This window comes from Astyanax mexicanus, chromosome 9 (genome assembly GCF_023375975.1).
Source record: "Astyanax mexicanus isolate ESR-SI-001 chromosome 9, AstMex3_surface, whole genome shotgun sequence".
NCBI classification, from domain to species: Eukaryota; Metazoa; Chordata; class Actinopteri; order Characiformes; family Acestrorhamphidae; genus Astyanax; species Astyanax mexicanus.
Window position 1 is genome coordinate 37876802 of NC_064416.1, and position 23469 is coordinate 37900270.

At 35.9% G+C, this 23469-nt stretch overlaps 1 protein-coding gene across 1 annotated transcript; it reads left to right on the top strand.

The window, feature by feature from the left end:
• The first annotated feature begins 423 nt into the window (after positions 1 to 423).
• On the top strand, positions 424 to 20081 carry fam219b (family with sequence similarity 219 member B). Its single transcript, XM_007251835.4, has 6 exons — positions 424 to 622; positions 5445 to 5556; positions 5739 to 5832; positions 6992 to 7066; positions 8004 to 8052; positions 14138 to 20081. The coding sequence occupies exons 1-6, from the start codon at positions 524 to 526 to the stop codon at positions 14285 to 14287; spliced, it is 579 nt and encodes a 192-aa protein (XP_007251897.1). The 5' UTR covers positions 424 to 523; the 3' UTR covers positions 14288 to 20081.
• The last annotated feature ends 3388 nt before the right edge of the window (positions 20082 to 23469 follow it).

The following is a 23469-nucleotide window of genomic DNA, read 5'->3' on the forward strand; positions in this document are numbered from 1 at the left end:
GTTATTTTTATATTTCCTTACATTTAAAGGTAATTCTCTCTTATTAAAATGAGAGAAATATTTTTCTTTATCATGTTTCCACGCCTTATTTATTTTATTCCGTTGCCTTAATTATCTAATTTCCACACCTTATTTATCTTGTTCCGTTGCCTTAACTATCTCATTTTCACACGTTATTTATCTAATTTCCATGTCTTAATTATCTCATTTTCATGCCTTATTTATCTCTTTTCTATGACTTAATTATCTCGTTTCCACGCCTTTTTATCTTGTTTACATGCCTTATTTATCTAATTTCCATGCCTTAATTATCTCGTTCCCACGACTTAATAAGTCTCGGCCACGCATTATTATTTTTTAAACATGATGTCACGTTTGAGGCTCCGTAATGATAAAGAGACTTTTATTTTGAAACTGAGAGAAGGGACCCTATCAGGGGTTGTGTTGGTAAAGCTGGTGTTTTCCAGGCAGTGCTGAGGCTGAGGGTGGGCTGTGTAATCATGGAGTTTATCTCCTGCTCTTTATGAAACATGATTTATCTCCTTTATTCGGCTCAAACATGAACGATATAATGGAGGAACAGGAGAAGGACGGGCTGCTGGCGGAGGCTCCGGGAACAGCGGTCAGTTTCAGTAACGCAGGAAGAGATAAACACGGGAGCCTGGATTCAGACTGTCTGCCTGTTTTTAGCCTGGATACAGACAGATAACATCGCTAATGTTAAATATTATATTATTCCTATTTTTAAAAACAACTTGTTTTACACTGTCAGCTAAACTTTACAACCAGGGTTTTACTGTAACCTTACTTACTTCTTACTTAATCTGAACCTAACTAAGCTAAGCTAACGCTACTGTTTTCATCTGCAGCTCTGGACACTAGCATTCATTAGCTAACCAGCGTTAGCTGAGTTAATTGTGCAATAGTGTTTTCCTCAGGCAACAAACCAAATATTCTGGTTATTACACCTCAACATATATTATTTTTATGTTTTATGTAAAATATTTGTTTATTTATTTTAGTATAATGTTACGAGGTAGTTAGCTTTACAAAGGGGGTCACAGGTAAGATGATTAGTTAGTTTACTCGCTTATTTTGGTTTTATGTGTAAGAATATGTAAAGAAGTATATTTGGCTCTTTATGTTCTTGCTGGAAATGTACTAAAAGCGTGTTTTTTTCATTTGTTGCTTTAGGGCAACTTTATACAGGTAGAACGCTCCTGCTTGTTTTTTTTGTCTATGTAAACAGATGTTTTTCCACATTTTTTCCCTCTAATTTAAATTACAGCTCTTTATATATATATATATATATATATATATATATATATATATATATATATATATATATATATATATATAATGTGTGTGTGTGTGTATATATATATATATATATATATATATATATATATATATATATATATATATATATATAGGTAGATATATATGAAGGTAGGTAGATATATATGAAGGTAGGTAGATATCTAGATATTTAGATAAATAGATAGATATTAATATGTTATCAAATATATGTGGGAAAGATGATGCTCTGGGCTGATGCTGATATCCAGTATTACACATACTTACAGAAAACAAATGTTTCCCAGCATACACTAAATACATCAGCAAGTATCAGTTTAAGCAAAAAAAAAAAAGCAATTATCAGCTGATACCGATATAATTTAGAATATAGCCGCAAGCGGCAATCATCGGGTTCAAGCACCAACTTGCACAATGGTGCCTACTGGAGCATTGAATGGTGATGTGTAAGAAGGTCTAATATGATTGGAGATGCCCTGTCACATTTAGAAATTATCAAGTTTTTCCCCTGTTATTAATGTTGAGCAGAGGCCTTTCAACCTGATCAGTGCTTAAATTCACATGTAAATCTAGTGAACTTTGTAGGATATTCATTAAGTGAGTTAGAACTAGTCAAAAGGTGTCTACATGTTATTGGTATTGATCAGGTGGCTTCAACCAGAATGTTCACAAAGTGGTATTCAGATTGACCTTTGAACCTTTGCAGAACAAGCTGAAATGTTTGACCAAACAAGTTTAACTTAACACAAAGGAGTGAATGTTCTGATATGACATGTAATTACGAAGTTATTATAAATCTAGTTCTGAATTAAATGGCGCTTCATCAAGCACCAACTAGCACAATGGTGCCTACTAGAGCATAGGATGGTGATGTGTAAGAAGGTCTAACACAATTGGAGACATTCTGTCACATTTAAAATGATCAAAAGTCTTTCACCTGTTATTAATGTTGAGAAGAGGCACAAAGGAGTGAATGTTCTGATATGACATGTAATGTCAAGTTATTCTTAATCTAGTTCTGTATTAAATGGCGCTTCATCAGAGTGATATTGTACAGAGGTCTTTAACATTGTGAGATTACAGCAAATACTGCAGAGTTACAGCAATTTAGGTTAGAAATTCCAAGGACGCACAGATTGCTTGATGCCTGGAGAGTATTGTATGTGAAATTTTCACAAATGTTTTTAATGAACATTTACCTAGAGACTCTACAGTGTGCAGCAAGACTGAAATGGAGGTGATAGGCCAAATATCCAGAGAGTAGTTTCAATATAGCTATTTTCAAACAATTAGCAATTATGAATGAACAAAGCACTTTTTAAACATAGATGTATTGAGAAATTTGTCAGAGCCACTGTACTAAATATGGCAAAAACAATTAGATGTCAAAATAGTACAGCATGATTGACATACAGTTGTGGTCAAAAGTTTACATACACTTGTAAAAAAACATAATGTTATGGCTGTCTTGAGTTTTCAATAAGTTCTACAACTCTTATTTTTCTGTCATAGAGTGATCGGAACACATACATGTTTGTCACAAAAAACAGTCATAAAATTTGGTTCTTTCATAAATTTATTATGGGTCTGCTGAAAATGTCACCAAATCTGCTGGGTCAAAAATATACATACAGCAACAAAATTTGTCAATTTTGGTGATGTAGCGAGTTGTGTCAATCAAATTAGCTTCATGTCATGGCCTCTTCACTTCTTGTAAGTGATTCTGATTGACTACAGCTGTTGACTTCTCATGAGCCCATTTAAATAGGGCTCATTTGACCCAGTGATTAGACTCAGCTACAAAAGCTACAATGGGAAAGTCAAAGGAACTCAGTGTGGATCTGAAAAAGCGAATTATTGACTTGAACAAGTCAGGGAAGTCACTTGGAGCCATTTCAAAGCAGCTACAGGTCCCAAGAGCAACTGTGCAGACAATTATACGCAAGTATAAAGTGCATGGAACAGTTGTGTCACTGCCACGATCAGGAAGAAAACGCAAGCTATCACATGCTGCCGAGAGGAGATTGGTCAGGATGGTCAAGAGTCAACCAAGAATCACCAAGAAGCAGGTCTGCAAGGATTTGGAAGCTGATGGAACACAGGTGTCAGTCTCCACAGTCAAGCGTGTTTTACATCGCCATGGACTGAGAGGCTGCCGTGCAAGAAAGAAGCCCTTGCTCCAGAAAAGGCACCTTAAGACTCGGCTGAAGTTTGCTGCTGATCACATGGACAAAGATAAAACCTTCTGGAGGAAAGTTCTCTGGTCAGACGAAACAAAAATTGAGCTGTTTGGCCACAACACCCAGCAATATGTTTGGAGGAGAAAAGGTGAGGCCTTTAATCCCAGGAACACCATGCCTACTGTCAAGCATGGTGGTGGTAGTATTATGCTCTGGGGATGTTTTGCTGCCAGTGGAACTGGTTCTTTGCAGAAAGTAAATGGGATAATGAAGAAGGAGGATTACCTCCAAATTCTGCAGGAAAACTTAAAACCATCAGCCCGAAGGTTGGGTCTTGGGCGCAGTTGGGTGTTCCAACAAGACAATGACCCAAAACACACATCAAAAGTGGTAAAGGAATGGCTAAACCAGGCTAGAATTAAGGTTTTAGAATGGCCTTCCCAAAGTCCTGACTTAAACCCCATTGAGAACATGTGGACAGTGCTAAAGAAACGGGTTCATGCAAGAAAACCATCACATTTAGCTGAACTGCACCAATTCTGTCAAGAAGAGTGGTCAAACATTCGACCTGAAGCTTGCCAGGAGCTTGTGGATGGCTACCAAAAGCGCCTAGTTGCCGTGAAAATGGCCAAGGGACATGTAACCAAATACTAATGTTGCTGTATGTATATTTTTGACCCAGCAGATTTGGTGACATTTTCAGCAGACCCATAATAAATTTATGAAAGAACCAAATTTTATGACTGTTTTTTGTGACAAACATGTATGTGTTCCGATCACTCTATGACAGAAAAATAAGAGTTGTAGAACTTATTGAAAACTCAAGACAGCCATAACATTATGTTTTTTTACAAGTGTATGTAAACTTTTGACCACAACTGTATACTCATTTTTTTGGAACAGCGCCCCCCAGTGGGCGGATTGTTTCAGCACTTTGCAGGTCACTACAGTGTCTCCACCTGAACATAACTGCCAAATATCATCCAGATTGGGCAACATTCAGCCTGCCAAAATGTCTGCTGAATGCTGATTGGCTGATGGTGTTCAGCCATGTTGATTGATTAAGTTGCCCTTTGAACATCCTTTAGAGGCTGTATGATAGATTCTGCATGCAAAGTTTCAACTTGCTAAGTTGCACGGTTGCTGAGAAACAGTGCTCCAAATTTACCTCTTGAAGTGAATGGGGCATATATCCGGAAGGACTAATTTGCATATGGCGGCCATATTGTTTACATATTTCAACTTTTTCTTAATGAATATTGAAGCGCATGCTCTCACGAGTGTTTTGATACCAAACATGCCAGGATTGGTCAAAATTCCTAGGACTAGTTTGCAAAAGTAGGTTTAGCATATTATGCAAATTAGCACAAAATCTATATAGACGGAAGTGCATGGTCCAAATTGGAAAGTTGTTGGTATTGACCCAAGGAATCCATCAAAAAAGAATTTTGAATGTAGGTCTTATGGTTTTTGAGTTATTGAGAAAATTGTGAAAAATGAATTTCCTTGTTTATAGCGCCACCACGTGACCAATCGGTGCCATTTTTGTTGTCCACCGAGATGCACTGATCCTACATCTACCTACCAAGTTTCATTTCTCTATGACTTACGGTTTAGGCTGCACAACTGTTTTTTCAGGAGAAAAAGAATAATAATAATAATAAGAAGAAGAAGAAGAAGAAGAAGAAGAAAAATCTTAGCAAAAACAATACGGTTCTACGCACCTTCGGTGCTTGAACCCTAAATATAATTGTGCATCCCTAATAGTGATAGATTCTTTAAAAAATATATATTTAATTAACAAGTGAACAGCATTAATTACACTTTCTGTATTAATATAGTCAGTTGCTCAGTGTTCTGTAAGTACTGATGATATCCAAAATGTGTTATTTTGGTGTAAAAACTGTAATTTAATGTAAAGACAGGATTAAATTGTTGGATCCACAGAACCCGAGCAGTAGCCGACCTAAACCAGCTCTGGATGGAGGGAATAAGCCAGTGGTGGAGAAAAGAGGACCTTATATTATGTCCAAAGTTCCTGCGATACACACCAAATTACGTGAGTCCTGAAATGCACAAATGACACGTAATAATCATCCATTTTGTTATTGATTAAATTTTAAAGGTTTGGTAAATTTGGTCAAATCAAAGAAACTCTTATTATTATAGAGCTTTATGTGTTTGTGTGTGTTTAGTGTGTTTTCTCACAGTTTTCTTTTTTGTTTGCATTGATCTTTGCAGAAAAACACAGAGAGATGGCCAGGAGAGCGCTAAAGAAAAAAGGCTTTCCATCAGGAGGGCCTGTCTTACAGCAGCCCAGGCACAGCTCAAAGAAGTTAGTGGCTTCTCTTCTGTGGCTTTTTGCCTCTGTTGACTCACCTTTAACACTGTTTTGCAGGAATGATGTGATCAGTTTTGCTGTTAAGAATATTGTTTGGTCAAGATATCAACCCAACTGACATTTTAGGTCATCAAAGCAGTGTCAGATCTTATCCAGCAAAGCAGGAGAACACATGATTAACTGTTTGAACACAGATTAAATGGGTAGGTTCCTGTGAGCACAGTTCTTTGTACATAATGTTTTGCCAAGAACCTGCTTGTTATAGTTGTTTAAATGTAGTGTAACATATATATTAGCGATTGGTTGATATTTATAGTTGAATTTATAATTGAAATGATGAAAAAATATTAATTTTCTGAACAAATTTCCTAGATCATTAAAATATTTCTGGTAATATGTCGTGTTCATCTTAAATGTTAGTGAGAATGGCTGCCCTTGCTTAACTGAAGTTTCAGAAAATTTAAAGCCCAGTTAATCAAATATGGTTTTCGTCTCTGAAATAGCATTTTAAAGAATATCTTCTTTCAAGAAGTAATATTACTGTTTTTATTTTGTCTTATGCAATGTTTCATTCAGCACTTTGGGGTTTTGTAAGTTAAGTTGAAAATGCTTTACACACGATGTATACATAAAAAAAACACAAGCTGATTGGCACCTGACTATTGTGAGTGCACATGATCTACTGGAGCTACAAGAAACTCCTGCTTCCTTTTTTGTCTTTTTCTTTTTATTACATACTTTTCCTTTATATTATAAAATACTATTTTAGATGTTTTCAGTCCTTGTTGTATAAATGTTTTAATTGAATCCGACAAGAATTTGCATGGCAGACTTTGTTGGAGTACTAATGGAGCTCAACTTAAAAACTGGAGACAAACGCTTTTATTTCAGTGGAGTGGTTCACATTGTGTACCCAACAGACTGATGTACAAGGTTCCATCCTTTAGCAAAGACCCATAAAATCACAGTGTATTAATGATTAGGTAGAGTGGTTGGACAGGTTTTAGGTGTGTAAAATTCTTTCCTCGTTCCACAGATTCACTCAAACTGCAATAATAGATGAGCAGGTTCAGGTTTCCATTGAAAGTAAACAGCAGACTAAACAGCAGTGTTTTGGATTACATTTCTTGTTTTTTTTTTTTCCTTCTTCTAGTGTGAAATTCAATAAAGGATATGCAGCTCTAAGCCAGAATCCAGAAGACACGCTAATATCCCTGGACTCTGACAGGTAAAACAAGCCAAACACTACTTCTGATTCTTGAATTTATTTACAGTACATTATCAGAATAAGTTGTATGAAATAGTAAAGAATGAACTTCAGTGCATACAGATTAAGTTTAAAATCTCCCCTCACTCCCGCTCAGTAGAGACTCACAGACGCCACCACACATCTTGACCAATGAAAAGAAAGCATTTTCCTCAGTTTCTGTTGTGCAGTTCAAAGATCCAGTTTTTAGAGCCGCATCGTTTGTGAACGACCCTCCACTACTGTGCTTGTCCTGATCTTCACATCAATTAGGTGTCTTTTCCACTAACATGTTAACTCTCCTCTGCTTGTGGTATATCCAGCAAGCTAATTGGCTCTTTTTGTTAAAGTGTGGAAAAAAAGACACCATATTGAGCTTCACACACACTGGCAGTCATATTTCAATCAGTGGCAATTCTCCTTACATATATAAATATGCTTGATTGCTTCATTATGTGCATGTAAGGAGCCATATCCAAAGGAAAATTATTCATTCTAATTGACTATTTAAATACTCTATGAAATAATCGACTGATAAGTCGACTACCAAATTCATCATTAGTTTCATCTGTACATGTGTGCCATTTCAGTAACAATTTTGTTCATGTTCCTCACTGACAAAGGTAACATTTATGAATGTGGACCATCAAGATGCTATGATGATAAGATGTTATGCTTCTGTTCTTAAAGCAGTATTGTCATGTCTTTCTGTATAGTCACATGATTTTTGGGTTAAACCAGTGATTCCATGTGAAAGCGTATAACTTCCCGTTATTGGATGCTGCAGTAGGAATTTGAAAATTGCTGTGCATTACAGACCTGAATAGGGCGTTAAATAAAACTGTATGGCTTTAATGTTTTGAATTAAGATCAGGCTGTAGAGTCTTTCTGATCAGTTTACTGCTACTTTCTCCTGCAGTGATGTAGAGCTGGAGTCCCAGTATTCATCTGGATATTCCTCTGCAGAGGTAAGACACTTTAATGCTGATGATGATGTTTATAACAAAAGGTGAAACACTCCTTTTCCCCAAGTTAACACAAATTATTGGGCCCCTAAAGAAAAAACAACACCCCATCACCACAATCCTTCTTGCTACACAAATGAATAGACTTTACTTCTCCAGTATCCCACAAAAGTGAGTACACCCCTCACATGTAACTATTTTATTATATCTTTTTTATGGGACAACACTAAAGATGACACTGTGACACAATGTAAAGTAGTCAGTGTACAGCTTACACTGTGTTCCAAATTATTATGCAAATACTATTTTCTCAGATTTTCCAAAATTACCTATATGAATTGCAGCCATTGTAATTTTCTAGTCATCGACTATTAGAGTACAATTGAAAGGTTTTTGAACAAACTGCCAATGATAACAGTATGTTTAAAAAAAAATAAAACACTCAAAATGCACTCAAAATGCATGTTCCAAATTATTATGCACAGCAGAGTTTTCAACCTTTTCATTTTTATAAAGAACAAAAAATTGGTCATTTATGAAATTATAAGCATTAGCAGGTTATTACAAACTGAAATCAAACAGTTTTCCAGTCAAAACTTTATTCTAGGAGATGTTACAATTGCACATAGGACCCCTTGTTCGAAAGGATCTTCTGAACTCTCTCGTCCATTGAATTTGTCAGATTTTGGATGGTATCTGCTTAAATTGTTTTGCATGTGCACAGAATACCCTCCCAGAGCTGTTGCTTAGATGTGAACTGCCTCCCACCATCATAGACACTCCTTTTGATGATGCTCCAGAGGTTCTCAATAGGGTTGAGGTCAGGGGAGCATGGCGGCCACACCATAAGTTTGTCCCCTTTTATGCCCATAGCAGCCAGAGATGCAGATGTGTTCTTTGCAGCATGAGACGGTGCATTATCATGCATGAAAATGATCTTGCTGCGGAATGCATGATTCTTCTTCTTGAACTATGGCAGGAAGTGCTGTTTGAGAAACTTCACATACATTATGGAGGTCATCTTTACCCCTTCAGGGATCCTAAAGGGCCCGACAATCTCTCTCCCCATGATTCCAGCCCAAAACATTACTCCACCTCCTCCTTTTTGGAGCCATAGCCTTTTTTGCATGGGGTGTCCATCAACCCACCCACCACTCCATCCATCTGGACCATCGAGTGTTGCACGGCACTCATCGGTGAACAAAACAGTTTTGAAGTCAGTCTTTATGTATTGTTTGGACCACTGGAGCCATTTCTGATTGTGTGCATTGGGTAGAGGAGGTCGACAGGATGGAAGGACCCTGCATCTTGTTGTTCGGGGGATGTTGGAGGCACCAGCAGCTTCAAAAACTTGTCTGCTGCTATGACAAAGCATTTTTGCAGCTGCTCTTTTAACTTGACAGAATTGCCTGTTGGAAAGAGTCCTCAATTTTCCTTTACCAGCACGCACACGTGTGTGCTCTGAATCAGCTACATACTTCTTGATTGCGCGATGATCACAATGAAGTGTCTTGGCAATGTTGATTTTAGTCATGCCTTGACCTAAACACTCCACAATTTGTTGCTTCTCAGCAGCCAACACATCCTTTTTCTTTCCCATTTTGGCTAAAAATGTAGGCTGCTTAATAATGTGGGACAGCCTTCTTAAGTAGTCTTGCCTTTAATTGGACACACCTACCAAATAATTAGCACAGGTGTCTGCAATTGCTTTCAGTGATACAAAGAGCCCTGACACACATCACCATCGATGAGTTTAACTGACAAACAAAAAAAATCTTTCCTTATCACTCCTAAACACTTTTTGCATAATAATTTGGTACACAGTGTATATAACAGTGTAAATTAGCTGTTTCCTTAAAATAACTCAACACACAGCTATTAATGTCTAAACCGCTGGCAACTATGTGAAATAAGTGAAAATGGCCAAATTGTGCCCAAAATTTCAATATTTTTTAGGCCACCATTATCTTCCAGCACTGCTTTAACTCTCTTGAGCATGGAGTTCACAAGAGCTTCACGGGTTGCCACTGGAATCCTTTCCACCCTTCGATCAAATCAAATCAAATAAAATTTATTTGTATAGCGCTTTTTACAACTGGTGTTGGCACAAAGCAGCTTTACAGAAACATGATTACAGGACAAAGAATCAGGCAAAACATTAAACATAGAATATACATAATACAGAACCCCCAGTGAGCGCGGAGGCAAGGAAAAACTCCCTCAGAGCTGCAGGAGGAGGAAGAAACCTTGGGAGGACCAAGACTCACATTAAAGGGGGGACCATCCTACCACTGGTCAAATTGCTTTTAAATTAATTTTAAAAAGTCTTTCATACATCCACATAGGTTTTATATATTCAGGTGTATAGCAGCTCCACTAATGGCTTATAGAGTAAGATGGATGATGAGCAGCTGATCTGTGGTGGTGGATGGAGAAGAGCTGACTTCAGAAACTTCCAGTCTGGCCAGACAGAGGACATGAGAGCCTGAGGGTCCAACATCCCTCGGTATCGGGTCAGACAGGTGGGCAGTCAGTAACTCGGAGGAAGGCAGAGAGATGGAATTAGTTTTGACTGGATTTATGTAAAACAGAGAATATAAAACATTATCAGAGTGTGGCAAATGACTCTGGCAGATCTAAATAAAACAGCCTAACTAAAGGCAGAGAGCCAGAAGGTAACATAGACATGAAGGCTCCCTGAAACACTGGCATCCACCCACTCCACCGTCCACAAACCTGAGTGACCGTGTGCAGTGGGAGAACCGCAGCACCAGCATCTCAGTTTACCACAATTTCCTCTGTCCATGAACCCCTGAATCTGCAGCCTTATCTAAAGGGAAAAACATTAATTACCAAAAGCTAAACTAAACAAGTAAGTTTTCAGTCTAGACTTAAAGATTGAGTCCCGAACATATTCGGGGAGATTATTCCAGAGTTGAGGCGCTTTATAAGAGAAAGCTCTTCCTCCTGCAGAGCTCCTCTGAATTTTAGGAACTACTAATAAACCAGCACCCTGAGATCTAAGTAATCGCGGTGGTTCATAACAGGAGATGAGGTCTTGTAAATACTCAGGAGCGAGCCCGTGTAGGGCTTTATACGTTAACAGGAGAATTTTATAGTCTATGCGGAATTTGACTGGAAGCCAGTGCAGTGCTGATAGTACTGGACTAATATGGTCAAATTTTCTCGTTTTAGTAAGGACCCTGGCTGCAGCATTTTGAACTAGCTGAAGTTTATTTAAGTTACTGCAGTAACATCCAGACAGTAGCGCATTACAATAATCTAGCCTTGAGGTAATAAAGGCATGGACTAATTTTTCTGCGTCATGCAGTGATAGGGCATTTCTTAGCTTGGCAATATTACGGAGGTGTAGAAAAGAAGCTGTTCTAGTAACATTAGATATGTGTTTATCGAATGCTAGATCTGAATCTATGATAACTCCAAGGTTTTTAGCTGCTGAACCAGGGGTGGCTGAGAAGTCAGCCAGATTTAGCATTAAGTCTGATAATTTATTTCTAGCAGCTTTGGGGCCTAATAGGAGAACTTCTGTTTTATCACTATTTAATAGGAGGAAGTTGTGCGACATCCATGATTTTACATCTTCTACACAATCCTCGATTTTCTTTAATCTCACTCTGTCATCAGGTTTGGCTGATATGAAGAGCTGCGTGTCATCCGCATAACAATGAAAATTCACATCATGTTTTCTAATAACTTTGCCCAGTGGGAGCATATATAATGTAAATAATAACGGTCCTAATATAGAGCCTTGTGGAATTCCATATCTTACCTTGGTATAACTGGAAGACATATCATTTATCCTCACAAACTGATAGCGATCGGTTAAGTACGATTTAAACCATGCTAAGGCAGTTCCGGTTACACCGACCATGTTCTCTAGTCTTTCTAAAAGGATAGTATGATCTATTGTATCAAAGGCTGCGATGATGACTTGACAAAGCTGGTGTTTGGTAAACCCCTTGTGTTTCTCCACTTGTTTTTTTTTTTTTTTTTTGAGGATGCCCAAGATACTTGGGCAGTCCCATCATTTTTATCTTCAGCTTTCTCAAAAAGCAGTTGTCATCTTATAGGTGTGTTTGGGGTGTTATCGAGTTGGATGACTGGAGTGCCATAGAGGGAGCATCACAGTGCTGTTAGCCAGTCAGAGATGATACTATTGTTTATCATGAATATGAGTAGGAGCCTGAATCAGGAGCATCAGAGCACTTTTTTTCCCAAAAAATAAATGAACGTCTCAGGACATTCATTCATACTAGAAAGATAAAGAAAAATACTGAAAAATAATTAAATAAGACCTTTAATAGCTGTGCTGTGTTTAGTTATTTTGATGCCACATCAAATATACACTGTTACACAAGCTGTACACTGACTACTTTACATTGTAATGCCTTCACACTGGATTTAAAATGAAATAAATATAATATAACTGAAGGGAAGACTTTCAGGTATAATTAAAGGGGTTGAATAAAGATATCCTATGAAACATTTAGTAATTACAATCATTTATCTATCTATTAAGCCTTCTCATTTCAGGGGCTCACAATTAATTGAAAAGAAAAGATCTCAAAAGCTATTTTATGAGCTGCATGAGCCATTTCTTCCTTAATCCCATCATCAGTTAAGCAGCTAAAAGGTCTGGTGATGATTCCAGGTGTGGCATTTGCAGTTGGTAGCTGTTGCTGTGAACCCACAGTTAAAGAAGCTCTCAATGGAAGTGAAAAAGACCAGCATTAGCCTGAAAAAATAAGAAATCCATTAGAGATACCAGAATTGTTAGGAGTGGCCAAAGAAACAGTAGGTTCTGGTAAAAGAAGAGTGCAGTGGTGAACTCTGGAATTTAAAAAGCCCACAGTGAGGGATTATTGCAGAATCCTCATCATATTGAAGGAAAAAAACCCATTCACAACATCCAAGTGAAGAAAACTCCAGGAAGGAGGTGTGTCAGTATCACAGTCTATAAAAACGAGAAGCTGTAATTCCTAAATCCTTCGTAGGATATTTTTGTTAATCCTTTTAAATTAAAGCTTAAAGTCTACACTTTAATTGCATCTCATTTGTTTAATTTCATTGTATCTCTGTCCTAATATTAATGTCGGGTGTGTTATATCTTTAGTGTTGTCCAATTAATAGACATAATAAAATATTTACAAAAATGTGTAAAATATTTACAAAAAAGGTGTACTTACTTTTCAAGTCAAGAGGCTTTTATTGTCAATATATCTGAGTACAGGTACACAGTGCAATGAAATTACTATCCTCCGGATCCATGGTGCAACATGGGACAACAAGCAATAGACAACATAAAGTGCAGGAGTGACGATAGTGCAACATAACACTAACACTACAATAAATACAATAGAAGAGACTATTTTAAAAGACAGGACAGTGCAGTACCGAAACAGTATAATAATATGTATAGGGAGGATAAGGTGCAGAGATGTGTAACATACTGTAACATATAGAACATATATAATCACAGCAGTTACTGAGGTAGAGATATATCGTTGTTTTGGAAGTAGCTGATAGGATTTTTGTATTTGTTTGTATTATAATTTGCCATTACCTTTCTATAGTTTACTTCACCTTGAGTTCACAGCATCATTTGATTGCATTCTTTCCTGCACTCCATTCTCCCTATCTCTCTCAAATGAGACTTTATGGACAAAAGTCTTGGGACCCCTGCTTTATTTTTGTTTGGACTAACTGTCTCTAACGTCTGTGAAAGAATTTCTTTTATTTTTGAAACATTGCTGTGAGGGTTTGATTGCATTCAGTGACAAGAGCATTAGTGAGGTCAGGATGCTGAATGATCACCACCCCACCCCATCCCCTACTCCCCAACTATTCCCAATAATATTGGTTTAGAGCACCATTACTCCAGAGAACATAGTTTCACTACATAACAGCTCAAATGGCAATGATGTCTTGTTTTCCCAGAAATAGATTAATCCCTAGTCCTTGACTACATATCCCTTTCATAGTCCAGAACTATGCTTAACTCCAACCCAGTAATCCACATGTATTTTATTTTATTTTTTTCTTCCACTGTCCATTCTTTCTCTTCTAGGTGCACCCTGAACTGAACCAGCAGCTGCTGAAGGACGGCTACCGTTTGGATGAGATCCCCGACGATGAGGACCTGGACCTCATTCCTCCAAAAGCCATGGGCTCCTCCATCTGCTGCTGCTCAGACAGCCCCTCCTGCTCCATGCAGTGAGAAGGTTCCGCAGAACTGCTTTTAAGTCTTAACCACCACCAACACCAATGTTCAAACCCTCTCCCACCACACTGGACCTGCCATGCTGCCTTCCAGCAGACTGAGCTGTCGCTGAGGCACACGGAGCTCTGCATTTTTGTAGAACAGGCCAGGCCAATATCTGACCAGCTTCTGTGAGGTTCTAGGGCTTCAGCCGCGACTGTTCCCTACTGTTCCCCTTTATGCTGTTGTCAGCAGCTGCCCATGTGGTGGACTGTTACGGTGATCCTACACTTTGTGTAGCACTTACTCGCCTGATTTATGGCTTTGTAAAACTGCACGGTGCTTCTGAAGCTATTTTAATAATGGCGGTTTCCTAAAACAGTGCACAGATCAGTCACCACAGAATTTAATGGTATGCCTGACGTCTCTCACTCTGCTATTTGTAATGTGTTTACCACCACTGTGCTATTGGGGAAGCCATAGCCCTTAATATTAGCCTTGACTAGGAGACCTTTTTTTTTTTTTTTTTTTGCTCAACTAGGATGGCAGACACCATATTAAACTTCAGCTCATAGCTAAACATAGCTAAAGAGTTGATGTTCAGAGCCTGTTTACACCATGCATTCACATTCGTATTTGATGATTGGATCAAGTTCAGTTTTAATTGTCAGCCTAAAAAAAAAAACAGTTGTTATCGCACCCAAAATGCATTCCAATCTGATTTTCATCGAATTATTTGAGCCACATTCGGATTTAGTCGAAGATGATTCTAATCAAATTTATGGCAATTGGATTCCGTCAAGCAAGCAGAAGTACATTTTTCGTACAAAAACAGTATATATAATATATAAATAATTATTAGGGATTTACAAAAAAAATTTTGAATAAATGGAAAGTCAGAATAATTTAAATCAAACAAAATTGTGCTTTGTTGGTAAAAATGTTTAGGGTTTTTTAGAAACAGTACCAGTCAAAGGTTACTCATTCTGTGTTTTTCAATAAGGGACAATAAAAGGATGCATATGGAATTACGTAGTAAACAGTAAAAAAAAAAAAAAAGTTTGCCCCCCCCCCCCCATTAATCCCCTGATCTAAACCTGATGAACTGAGATGGTGATTTGAGGTGATTTAATTAGGATGAGCTGAAGCTTCACAGTGTGAAGGAAAAGCAGCAACTATTGTTCAGCACCTCCAGAAACTCTTCGAAGATGCTGAGAAAACTATTTCAGGTGACTCTAATTCATGAAGACACTGAGATTAAAATACTAAGAGTGCGTAGATCTTTCCTCAGTGGCTACTTACTTATTAGAAGAATCTAAACTATAAAATATATTCTGGTTTGTTTAACCCTTTTTTCACTAAATTATTCCACATGTGTTCCTGTATAGCTAAACCAATGAAAGAAAGAAAACATATTGAATGAGGACAGTTCAAATGTTTGACTAGTACTGTATTTTAATTTTTAGTTTTTTGTTTTTGTCTTCAGAAGACAATATTTTATTGAAGTTATGTAATTTATACAAATGATTACAACAAGGTTTATTTTGTTTAGTTTGGTTTCAGCAAGAAATGCTTTTTGGTGCATCCCTAGTCATTATAAATGTTGTTCAACTTGCTCTAGCAGTTATACAGTTGCAAAAAAAATTATTTGATCCCTTTGGAATTACTTGTATTTCTGCATAAATTGGTAATTAACTATGTTCTGATCTTCATCAAATTCACATCAATAGACAAACACAGTCTTCTTTAACATAATACCACACAAAAAAATTATATGTTTGCATGTTTTTATTGAACATGTTATATTTTTTGTGTGGTATTACTTTAAACTATAAATCGTATATTCAGATAACGGTCAAATACAAAATGTGCGATAATGCCAAGTGTAAACAGGCTCTCAGTCTTGTACAGAGGTTGTTGGTTTTAGGCTAGTTTAGTCCACCTCACCAACATGAAACGGGAAATAGTCTGTGCTGCTATTAATCAAACCACTTCAGTAGTTTATTCACAGAAAAGAAGTTTTGCTTGCATTGACCACTCACTCTTTTATATAAAACTGTGTGTCTGTGGTCTGATCCTGAATTTTTTGTTTATATTCCTAAATATTACAACACATTTTATATGACACCAAATATATGGCATCTCTCTAAAGCCACTTTTTTCTCAGCTTTCAGACTCGAGCTTATAGGAGCACTTTGGATTTTTAGAATTACATACTGTAGTCCTGCATCTGTTTCTTAGTATTCTTTATTATCCTCTTTTCATTCTGTTCAAGACTCCATAGAACCACCACATGGCAGTTATTATTTGTGTGGTGGATCATTTTGAGCATTTCATTGACACAGACATAGTGGTGGTGTGTTAGTGTGTGTTGTGCTGATGCAAGTGGATCAGATACAGCAGTGCTGCTGGAGTTTTAAACACCTTAGTGTCACTGCTGGACTAAGAATATTACACTAGACAGAAATAATCAGCCAACAGCGTTTTGTGTGCAGCATTCTGTGGACACTGTTATTTGAAAAACAGGGTAAAAGGAGGATAATAAAGGATGTAGAGAAACCGAAGGACTACAGTCTGTAATTATAGAACTACAAAGTGCTCCTATATGGACTGTGGAGCTGATAGAATTCTGGACAGGAAAGTTTTTTTAAAAATTGGATTAGACTGTTGGAGAATTATTTATTTTAGCTTTTGTTTTGTTTCTGTGCTTTACAACATGCTTTAAGGGTTGCTTTTTTTTTTTTTTTTTGTATGTTGCACAGAAGTGTTGGTAATTTTAAAAGCTTTTTGTACAGAAAGGGATCTGGTTAACAACGTAAACAAACTTGCTTCCATTACTATTTACAGTGCAGGCAAAAAGTTTGGACACGCCTTCCCCTTTTCAGTGTGTTTTCTTTATTTTCATGACTATTTACATTGTAGACTCTCACTGAAGGCATCAAAACTATGAATGAACACATATATGTATATATATATATATATTCTAGTTTCTTTAAAATAGCCACCCTTTGCTCTGATTACTGCTTTGCACACTCTTGGCATCATTCTCTCAATGAGCTTTAAGAGGTGGTCACCTGAAATGGTTTTCCAACAGTCTTGAAGGAGTTCCCAGAGGTGTTTAGCACTTGTTGGCTCTTTGTCTTCTTCACTCTGTGCTCCAGCTCACCCCAAACCATCTGGATTGGGTTCAAGTCCGGTGACTGCGGAGGCCAGGTCATTTTTTGTTAAGTAAATAAAACTCCACATGTGTTCATTCATAGTTTTGATGCCTTCAGTGAGAATCTACAATGTAAATATTCATGAAAATAAAGAAAAGGCACTGAATGAGAAGATGTGTCTAAACTTTTGGCCTGTACTGTAGTTATGTTAGCTCCAGTCAAAACTAAACTAAAGGAAATCCATTACTTCACATACCAAATGTATAGATCATTCTTCAGTTCGGGTAAGGTGTTAAATTTGGAATTCTCTGCACTGTGGTCAACACACTCTTTATTTGACTTCTGACAGAAAGAGCTGCCTGTAAACTGAAGAGCAGTATTTTAGATCCACTCTGATTAGCCCAGTGTCTCTTTGGTTATGTGTTTTAAATTTTAACAGCTTCACATGTTACTGATGGTTAAGCAAAGCAATCTTTGTTTTTCAGTTATTTGTATTATTTTTATTATTTAATTTGTGATGTATTAATGTGTTATATTCATTTGCTTTCTTCCCAGTTCCCACTTAAAGTAGATATAGCTCTGAAAGAAAAATGAGTCCACTTCAGTTTCTGAATCAGTTTCTCTGATTTTGCTATTTATAGGTATATGTTTGAGTAAAATGAATATTGTTGTTTTATTCTATAAACTACGGACATAATTTCTCCCCAATCCCAATTCCACATAAAAATATTGTCATTTAGAGCATTTATTTGCTGAAATAGTTTTCAGACCTCAAAAAAATGCAGAGAAAACAAGGTTATATTTATACAGTTTTAAGAGTTCAGAAATCAATATTTGGTGAAATAACCCTGGTTTTTAATCACAGTTTTTATGCATCTTGGCATGTTGTCCTCCACCAGTCTTACACACTGCTTTTGGAAAACTTTATGCCAGTCATGGTGCAAAAATTTAAGCAGTTGGTTTGATGGCTTGTGATCATCCATCTTCGTCTTGATTATATTCCAGAGGTTTTAATTTGGTAAAATCAAAGAAACTCATAATTTGTAAGTGGTTTCTTATTTTTTTCCCAGAGCTTTATATTTTAAGTTTTAGCAACTTCACATGTTACTGATGGTTAAGCAAAGCTATCTTCGTTTTTTTAAATTATTTTAATTATTTAATTTGAGATATATTAATGTTATATTAATTAGCTTTCTGTCCACTTAAAATAGATATAGATATTACCTTAATGTTCAACATTTTTGCCTAAAGAAATGGTTGAGATGTAAACAGTAATTCAGAGTGAAATGTGCCCTTCAAGAGAAATTTGCAGTCAAATTATTTTTAGATACACAATATGAACCAAAGAATTGGTTCCTTAGTTTATGCTGCTTTTTTGTTGGAGTAACTGTCTCTACTCTTTCCAGATTATGGACAACATTAGGTCAGGAGGAAGAGGTCATGATTATCACCCAACTCATCTCAAAAGTACTGGAGGGAGCAGCATCATTATCAGACTTTATACTCCTCTAGCCCCCACAACTGGCATTAGGCATGTTACCAATAGGTTCATGTTTATCTGCTCTTCTTTTAAACAAAGATTAAACAAGCTGTGTGTGTGCATTTTTACATGTATGCCAAGCAATGGGTGCAACTTAAAGTAGCTGAATGTCCCCAAATGTTCAGACATATAATTACTTATTGATTGTCACCATAGTAAAACATGGCAAATATGTATAGTTAATAAATTGGCTGTATTTTTGGTGTAGTAATGGTGACCCCATGATTCCTTTAACCACCACTATAAAGAACTTTAAATAGTTACGTTTTGTGACGTCTAGCCATTTTAAACCAAAAATGACTATGAATGACTCCAATTACATCTCAACCACTTAATCATTCAAAAAAGGATTTATTTTACAATAAGAACAAAACTGCTTGAGGTGCTCAAAATTTGCTTTAAAGCCCTGTAACACCACTCTTTACCCATTAATAGAGGGTAGAATAAGAACAGGAGAAAGAGATTGCGATGATATTGTCTGGTTATATTAATTATATTTTATGTTCTCTGAGGTCTGAGCTGTTTCTTGCATTCAGTTAATACAGCATGGTTTAAAGGAAGAAAATAAAATAGATAAGGAAAGTCTGATTGGTTGTGTAAGTAAGGATTGTGAGGTTATTCATTGTTACTGGTGTGTGTGTGTGTGTGTGTGTGTGTTTGTGTGTTTGTGTGTGTGTGTGTGTGTGTGTGTGTGTGTGTGTGTGTGTGTGTGTTTTTTGTGTGTGTGTGTGTGTGTGTGTGTGTGTGTGTGTGTGTGTGTGTGTGTGTGTGTGTGTGTGTGTGTGTGTGTGTGAGGAAAAAGAGTGAGAGAGATGTTAGTTAGCTAGTTAGAGTGATGAACGTGTACTTTAATGTTGCACTTGGAGCACTCAGCGGACTGTTCCCCTCCTATACTATGCAACTAACTGGACAATCTCTTCTTCACAGTCTGTGGCGATTACTAACCGTTACTCAGTTTAAAGGCAATAACTTGAAGACTTTTTGTTGTGAAAGATGACACTATTATTTGTATTTAACTCTATATTGTTTTGCATTATTAAAGCAACACATACCTGTATAATATATGTTTTTTTACTGTAATAAAACAGTAATAAATATACAACTTTGACTTTTATTTGTGTTTAATTGTTCAATGTTTCTGTATACATTTTAGTGCTGGGCGATATGGGAAAAATCATATATCATGATATGGAATTTTGAGTATGTTTTCAGTTTATTCTTCAAAAAATATGACAAAATAATATCATTACTTACTTTTTTCTGACTTTATTTCAAAGTGACATTAAACCAAAGTTTCACAAATGAGAATTACTACTACTAGCAGCAATATATATGTATCAAATGAAAACAGATGAGGTAGATGCAGTGGCTAATTAATTATAATTTTTCCAAATTATACAGATATTTAAATTGAGTTATCAAAATAAACTCAATTAACATTTTTTAAAGTGTCCTTCAAATAACGTAAAGCAGCATCACGTCGCAAAACCACATTATGAAGCTTTTTTTGCGAAGATTACTTTATTGTCACTTAAATAAACCGAGTTTATGCAAAGTGACCACGCCAATACATTTCATCGTAGCCTACTTTATATATTGCATGAATAATTAATGAAATTACTATAGAAACAATAGACACTTTTCTGTCATCCCCGCGATATTTATCGTAATATCGCACAGCACTAACACATATTATACGTTCCAGAACATGCAGTACAGCTAGCTTTAGATACAGTAAATCAGCTGTAAATCCAGTGCTGATGCATTATTTAAAAAAAAAAAAAAACTTCTATCTAATCTGACAAGGTTTTCTCTTTGAATAATAGCAATAATAATTAGACTCTTTGTGGGAGTTTCACTGACAGGGATTAAGACTAGTCACAATATTATCCTTTCAACCAAAAATTTCGATTTAAAATGCTGTGTAGGTTATTACCTGTGGGGAATCTGCCCCTAGAGGTGAGAACCCTGCTACTGGCTGCACTTGTTATTCATTAGCTGTAGATGGCGCTTTATAGGCTGTTTGTTTACCCACAGGCCCAATTCTGTACTAATTATTACTTCCATACTTATATATGCACTGTATCAAATGCTTCATGATGATTATGACACTGATTCATTATTTAAGAACAATTTAATTGAGGAAAATAAAATGAGTGAAGTTTGCTGTTCTAAACACACATTTTTAGATGTCAAAATTCCCTCATAGAAAAATCCCATCCACATTGGATTTGGTGTTGATTTTAAAAGTAAATCAACATTGATATGGCAATGCTGTTTCAATGTTGTGAGTTCAACCTTTAATAAACCATAGCTCACACTCAAAATGCTCAAAATTGTATGGAAGAGGAAATAAAACTGCCATTATGAAAATGAACAATTTTATTTATCTGAATAAACATCTCTGAGAACTATGAACTGTATAAGTGCAAAAAAAGTAATACTACAAGAAGCTAAAACTAGAAAATTGTATGATTAACAGAGTGCCCACTAGGGGTGGGCAATATGGCTCTAAAATAATATCACGATATTTCAGGGTATTTTTGCGATAACCATATACTTGGCGATATAGGAAAACTAAAATAATTCATTCATTTCAGGAATATAGTATAATAGTATAACAGAATAATCATAATGTGGCAAAATAAATAATATAACATAAAATAATATAATGCAGCAAATAATATTGCAGAATATTTAGTGCATGCATATAAACTGCAAACTAAAACAATTATACAATAAATACACCTAAAGCTTCACAGTAAATAATAGACTACTTTTAAGACAGAACAGCCCTATTATCACGATATGGATTTTTAATATCATGATATTTCTGTGTCACGATATATTGTATACGATATAATATTGCCCACCCCTACCAATCTGATCGAACATCTCAAAAACACAACAGTAAAGCAAATAGAACATTAACATTCCCTCAGGTATGGTGAAGAATTGGTGCCAAATTAAAATAAAAGCATTTACTGCAAATGGAAGTAAAACCACCTTTTCATTCCTCCATCCAACTCGTTGATGAAATGTAAAATGCTAATTCAAAAGGCAGAAGGTTGAGGACAATTTGTTGATTCAGCGTTAAAATTTTAACATTTGCACAACCATTTAACATTAAATGGACATTACATCAACCATATTGCAACCACATTTGAAAGTTGAAGGTCAGTTGTGTACCAGCTGGGTTATTATTCCAACGATTAATGAATACACTGCCTGATGTCAGAGACACAGGGTTTGAGAGGATTTGAAGCCAGAAACTCATTTAAATAATGGGAAAATGTGTTTTTTTTTTGGTGCAACAAATAATAATCCCCAAAGACCCGTCCATATGTATCCAGATATTTAAAAAAAAAAAAAAAACAGTAAAGTCTGCAGTGCTGAGCACAAGTTTTACTGATTACAGCAGCTTAGCTTTGCTGTTACAACAATCAGACTCTGTTGTTTTGGTCCTTCAGCTGAAATGAAAAGAAGTCTGCAGTGTATAGCATTTAAGCTATTTGTAATCAGGTCGTATTTATCAGTGCTGTTAACAGATGATAATTAATCCACAGTAGAGTCTGTGGTATTCTCTCTCAGTTTATCTAGAGGCTCTATTTCCTTACTTTACTTTTGTTCCTCCAGTTTTATTGCTTTAAATTCTCTAAACATAAAAACGACAGTTAATTTCTAGTACTTCTACTGTAAGGCTCACAGTAACTATACTTCAAAAATGTTGCTTTGGAGTTTTTATATACAGCCTAGCTGTGTGGAATTGGGACTGAGCAGTCCCCGTGTAACTTGGATTTGATTTTAGTGTGTTCTTCTAATATCACCACCAGGGGGCGGCCTTAAACTACACTTTGAAAAATATATTTAATGAAAATGTGATTAAAGCGCTTTAATTACATTCCAATTTTTAACATTTTGTACTAGAAATCAGGTCAGAACTATTTGTATGGAGGGTAAAATATATTATTATTATTATTATTATTATTATTATATTTTAACCGTTTAAATGGTTAAATGTTTAGACTAGAGCTGTAGAATCAAATAATACACTTTAAAAAATAAGCTAATTTTGTTAAATGTATATAAATTAATGTATTATATATTCATTTAATTTATACATTACACCATATATAATTACACATAAACTGAATTATATGTGTATTTTCTTTTTTTTTGCAAGAAGTTCCACCTTTTACCATTAACCCCACCTGTTAGTGGATTGTGGTATTTACATTTTAACAGATGTATATATTTTTGTGTGTGTGAGTTTTTAGCATAGATTTTGATATGCACATTTTTGTTTTTAACAATGATGTATATAATTATTTTTAGCATAAATAAATAGATTTGTTTTTAACAGAGATGTTTATCTATATTTTTTCCAGCAAATATAAATAGTTTTATTTTTATGGTGAGATGTGTATTTTTCTCCAGATATTATTCTTTTCGTTAATCATTAATTAGTAATTAAAGTATTTTTAACAGATATTATTTTATTT

What these genes read in the sequence shown, in the direction of transcription:
- fam219b (XM_007251835.4), top strand. Translation starts at nt 524, where the DNA reads ATGAAACATGATTTATCTCCTTTATTCGGCTCAAACATGAACGATATA. An exon ending in CCCAGGCACAGCTCAAAGAA is followed by an intron (nt 5,833 to 6,991) that starts GTTAGTGGCTTC and finishes TCCTTCTTCTAG; the next exon opens with TGTGAAATTCAATAAAGGAT. An exon ending in ATATCCCTGGACTCTGACAG is followed by an intron (nt 7,067 to 8,003) that starts GTAAAACAAGCC and finishes TTTCTCCTGCAG; the next exon opens with TGATGTAGAGCTGGAGTCCC.